The sequence below is a fragment of the Gigantopelta aegis genome, chromosome 3 (genome assembly GCF_016097555.1).
Source record: "Gigantopelta aegis isolate Gae_Host chromosome 3, Gae_host_genome, whole genome shotgun sequence".
Classification (NCBI taxonomy): Eukaryota; Metazoa; Mollusca; class Gastropoda; order Neomphalida; family Peltospiridae; genus Gigantopelta; species Gigantopelta aegis.
The window spans coordinates 33,210,090-33,216,089 of NC_054701.1; the positions used below are offsets into that span (position 1 = coordinate 33,210,090).

General features: G+C 38.0%; 1 protein-coding gene across 1 annotated transcript in view; it reads left to right on the plus strand.

Moving 5' to 3' along the window:
* The window catches only part of LOC121389853 (solute carrier family 13 member 5-like), a 32,996-nt gene extending 29,198 nt beyond the window's left edge, over window positions 1-3,798 (plus strand). The window contains exons 13-14 of the mRNA XM_041521504.1: window positions 1,040-1,177; window positions 2,308-3,798. Coding sequence (XP_041377438.1) covers window positions 1,040-1,177; window positions 2,308-2,508 — 339 coding nt within the window. The 3' untranslated portion in view covers window positions 2,509-3,798. The remainder of the gene's footprint in view (window positions 1-1,039; window positions 1,178-2,307) is intronic.
* The last annotated feature ends 2,202 nt before the right edge of the window (window positions 3,799-6,000 follow it).

The window sequence follows — 6,000 nt, forward strand, 5'->3', positions numbered from 1 at the left end:
GTCAAACCTGGTAATGAACCAGGTTACAAGTCAACCCTGGTAGTAATCTTCTGTAGTACACAAGTGTACAAGTCAAACCTGGTAACGAACCAGGTTACAAGTCAACCCAGGTAATAATCTTCTGTAGTACACAAGTGTACAAGTCAAACCTGGTAACGAACCAGGTTACAAGTCAACCCAGGTAGTAATCTTCTGTAGTACACAAGTGTACAAGTCAAACCTGGTAACGAACCAGGTTACAAGTCAACCCAGGTAGTAATCTTCTGTAGTAGATAAGTGTACAAGTCAAACCTGGTAATGAACCAGGTTACAAGTCAACCCTGGTAGTAATCTTCTGTAATACACAAGTGTACAAGTCAAACCTGGTAATGAACCAGGTTACAAGTCAACCCAGGTAATAATCTTCTGTAATACACAAGTGTACAAGTCAAACCTGGTAATGAACCAGGTTACAAGTCAACCCTGGTAATAATCTTCTGTAATACACAAGTGTACAAGTCAAACCTGGTAATGAACCAGGTTACAAGTCAACCCTGGTAGTAATCTTCTGTAATACACAAGTGTACAAGTCAAACCTGGTAAAGAACCAGGTTACAAGTCAACCCTGGTAGTAATCTTCTGTAATACACAAGTGTACAAGTCAAACCTGGTAACGAACCAGGTTACAAGTCAACCCAGGTAATAATCTTCTGTAATACACAAGTGTACAAGTCAAACCTGGTAACGAACCAGGTTACAAGTCAACCCAGGTAATAATCTTCTGTAATACACAAGTGTACAAGTCAAACCTGGTAACGAACCAGGTTACAAGTAAACCCAGGTAAGAATGCAAGCCAACCCAGGTAATTCACCAGAAAACACAGATAAGGCTCCTGAATACAAGTCAACCCTGGTAATGCACCATTGATTGATTGAAACATATGTTACTGCTTTTTTTTAAAAAAGAAATGGATTAGACACACGTTATACAACTTACTAGGTCTCCCCCATAATACATACATGTCACGGCAGTAATATATTTTCGTCTTCTCTTCTCCAGGCCATCTCGATGAGAATCCACCCACTTTACTTCATGTTGCCGGCCGGTGTGTCCGCATCCTTCGCGTTCATGCTACCAGTCGCAACGCCGCCAAATGCCGTCGTATTTTCGTATGGCGATATCAAAGTGATGGATATGGTGAGCGGCTTACATTAAAGGGACATTCCTGAGTTTGCTGCATTGTAAGATGTTTTCGATTAATGAAATATTTCTACGATTAAACTTACATGTTGAATATATTTTCTTGTTTAGAATATCAGTGTCTGTATATTCAGTGTGTTTCTGGCCGTCTTAATATTTCTAAGAAGTCCAAACTGGATTTTGTTTTCAAATAATTTCGTAAGTACAAAAATGTTTTATTTTGGGAAATAAAATGAAATTTAACCTAGTACAAATAGTAGAACGATCAAAAACACGTTTAATATACAGCCACTAATATTTTATGCAGAAACATATATTTGATATGTAATTACAATCGTTAAAAAGTCACTTTAGTCGATAACATCTTACAAATTGCAGGAAACTCAAGAATGTCCCTTTAAATTTAAACATATACTTTGTTTACATTCTTACGCAGTGTATATCAATTAACAGGCAAGGATCGACCTTTTTTGATGTGTGTGTGTGTGTGTGTGAGAGAGAGAGAGAGAGAGAGAGAGAGAGAGAGAGAGAGAGAGAGAGAGAGAGAGAGAGAGAGAGAGAGAGAGAGAGAGAGAGAGAGAGACAGACAGACAGACAGACAGAGAGACACACACAGAGAGAGAGAGAGAGAGAGAGAGAGAGAGAGAGAGAGAGAGAGAGAGAGAGAGAGATAGAGAGAGAGATGCGCGCACTAGCGCGTTAGCTTAATGTAACGTACTTCGGTGGCATTGGTGAACAAGTCTTCTCACTTTATGCAATGACAAAATAAATTACTTGACTATAGGGGCCGCATTCTATAATACACGAATGTACAAAATGTAATACTGCTACTGAAGAACGACCGGAGAATGCTTTATTATTGCTATGCGTTAGGCACATTTACTTTGTCATCAGTCATCCCATGCTGAAGCAGATTTTCTTTTTTTCCAATATATTTTCCGGAGGAGCAAGACTCGACCCCCGTTAAACTTCACTCGCCACAGTCTAGACCATCACCTCCTGCAAAAATTCCTGCGCCTGGTCATATCCTAAAATTTAAATTTAACTTTCCCGTTCCCTCTGTCCATTTAGTTACACATATTTTCTATAAATTATGCATAAAAATTACATAGTTATTTCTATTTCAGGTAAAATGTGGATTCGTGTTGAATGTGTTCAACATCATGTGGCTAACCTTGGCAATCAACACGTGGGGGACAGCCTACTTTGGTCTGGACGAGTTCCCTGACTGGGCAGAACGAAGTCGCGTGGTGTCCACCAGCATGATGTATAACATCACACAGAATTCCCAGTCCTTGTTCAATATAACCACACCTGGACATGTGTAGACGTATTCTCTGACAAGAGAGATAGAGATTTGGTTATACTGACTGATATTTGTTCGTTTATTTTCATGCTTTTGTATTGTGTTCTTTTGTGGCTTTTGTTTTTACATCATAATAGCTTTTTTGAGCAAATCAAATATTCCAGTAATAGTGTCCAGGTAAAACATACCTTTACAGCAGCAATCTCAACCATTTGTTTTATTTTATCATTTAGAAACGATCATCCACATTGTTTTGCTCTCGCACGCACTCTAGATCGAGTTAATCGTTTGTGCAATTACTTTCTAGAATTATATCTCAAAATCGCATTGTTCTCCACTCTATCAAACACAGTATATTAGACAATATTGGTTTAATATACAATCTACTTTCTTTATGACTTTACAAGGTCTCCAGAATGATACATATATATATATAATTATATATATTATTTTATTTTTTTGCAATTTGAAAACAAAGTGCTTTGCGTTAAACAAACCTAGAGATATTGTAAACTGTGTACAAAACTCTGGCTTCAATATTTGCTAAATAACTGGGCTTTCTTTAATAAAACAGCATGTAAATGTAAAAACGTGAAATCTCTTGGAATCTTGTTTAAGATTTTTGCTAGGCTCACACTAATGCTAGTCTCACATTACCAACTGCCACGACAAAGTTGGCCACATTTCTGCTGTCACGACATCTACGACTGTTCAGTTGCTAGTCTGAGCGCTCTTACAACTATTCTCATCGCATAACTCATTAGTTGTTAATCTGAGCGCACCCATCTAAGTCGAAAGTTAGTATTAGACCTCGCCACTCTGTTAGTTGCAGTACACGTAGGTCGTAGGTAGATATTAAAATGCAAATAAGCACGCACGCACATAACATACTTGCAGTTAATGCATGATATTATTGTCTTATTACGGCATTGGACATTATGACAGACTATAGGTAGTGTTAGTCAGGCTATCTGTAAATTAATATTTCATGCATTCTTATTCGATATCCAGAGGTAATTTGTTTATATATTCAATACCCGAAGTAAAATATCCAGCAGTGAATGTCACTCCAGTATGACTTTTTCTTTCAGATGAGTAATCACCTCCAGAATATTTTATATATTTTAATTATAACCTGATATATTCTATATAGCTGATTTTGGTAAATGATAATCTTTGAAATGTACAACAGCTGTGTTTCTCAGATAAATAGTTGAAAAAGCCTTTTTCATAAAACAGAGACATAACTGTTAGAAACCTGTTGAATATTTAGTGAAGATTATATGCAAAAATATAATAACTGCATATGATATACATGATCCTTTGTTCTCATTTTGTTTACACACACGCGCGCCTGGTCACGCACGCACGTTTATTTATATTGGTGCAGCCGTCAGTGTAATACTACTTGTGATGCGGATGCTTTAATAATTATAATATGTCTCGTACAAACAAACAAACTTTCCCATAGACGAGTAGCACAAACCACGGCCTTTGTTAACACCAGTTATGGACGAGCGTTTTACCACTGACTACGTCCCGTCCACACAGAAAGGAAAGCACATACCACAGCCTTTGACCAGTTGTGGTGCACTGGTTGAAACGATAATAAAACCCAATCAGTTGAATGGATCCACCGAGGTAGTTCGATCCTGCGACGTAAGCACCTCGGGCGAACACTCAACCAACTGAGCTAAATCCCGCCCCTCCTACTTAGAGGCTGTGTCCGCGACAGGTATGCTTGAACAGTTATAAGAATTTTACCCACGCCTCGCCGACACGACCTCGGTGGCGCACTGGATATACCATGAGGCTACATGCTGGTAGGTATTGGATTCGAATTCACTCGGTGGTATGGGATTTTTTTTTTTATTCGGGTATCGGGTCCAACCCAGAGCGAGTGCATCGTCTGAATGGGGAGGTGTAACCACTTGCACCGTCCACAACCGGTGTAACAAAGTTCGAGGTTTATGCTACTCGTCTATGAGAAACTTCATATAAAATATTCTACTATTAAAATAAGTTTAAAAGTTTGTTTTCTTTAACGACCACTAGAGCACATTGATTTATTAATCATCGGCTACTGGATGTCAAACGTTTGGTAATTCTTAGATATAGTGTCGGAGAGGAAACCCGCTACATTTATCCATTAGTAGCAAGGGATCTGTTATATGCACCATCCCACACACAGGTGTGAAACATGTATTTTGTGCAAAAATGAGGTCCAGCAATGCATTAACAAACACGCTACCGAGGCCGGTTGTGGCCCGTAAGCCTTTACGATTGATATAAATATCGGCTGACGCAGTGGACCATGAGTTGGACGGGGTTGGGGGCGTAGTCTTTGCCAATGTCTTCAATCTCCTTATGGGCAGCTTCTGTCAAAGGCCTTTTCACTCATACATACATACGAAGTAGAGTTATTATACACAGACATTCACGGCTTTTCATTACTTATGACCACAATACTTAAAATTCCTGAATACAGGCTCTGGCTATTCATTCCCCTGAACACCAGTAGGTTCAACCTCAAATGTCAGTTATGTACAGGTAAAGCCTTGTGGAGGAGTAGACAGCTCAATATTAGTATGCTATATTACTTTATACTATTTTTCACTACAATTTATATTCTCAAAACCATATCCTCAGTAAACTGGAATTCCCTTAAACCCGAATTTATTTCATGGTCCCTTGTTTTACACAGCCTTATGCACTAAAATTAACCCTTTAAAACTGAAAACCCCACTACTATGAATATCAAACCAATTATCTGATCCCGTTGCTATTATTTAATACATATTTCACTTCTGAAAACCGAACATTAAAAAATATTCAATCAGTTGTTAAAGTCACGACCGTGTTAACTATGTCATGTTTGGCTTGTGTCTAGGCATCTATCGAACAGTGCACATTTAGCTAGAGTTACATTATTCCATAAAAGGCACTAGTCATTCAATTAACACCTTTCTGTTTGTAACAGAAATAAACATATGCACTGTGTTTAACAACTTTGTTGCTGGTTGTTACTAATGATTTTGCAACCATGAATTTAATCTACTGCATTCTAATTTAACACACATTTTCACGTTTATTATATTATTAGTAAAACAAAAATTCTTGTAAAGACTATATTTTGAAACCTCAGTAAACTGAACATCCTTCTGAACCGAACATTCTGCACGGTTTTAGGTGTGTCGGGTTTAGAGGAGGTTCACAGTATTTTGTTTTTCTGCGAATTACATGTATTAGTGACCAATAATTTAATATGATGTGTTTTAAATTTCGCAGTCAGTAGTTCTATAAAGTTTCTGTTTAACGACATCACTAGAGCACATTGGTATATTAATCATCGGCTATTGGGTGTCAAACATTTGGTAATTTTGACATATAGTCATAGAGAGGAAACCCGCTACATTTTCCCATTAGTAGCAAGGGATATTTTGTATGAATCATCCCACAGACAGGTTAGCACATACCACGGCCTTTGATATACCAGTCGTAGTGCATTGGCTAG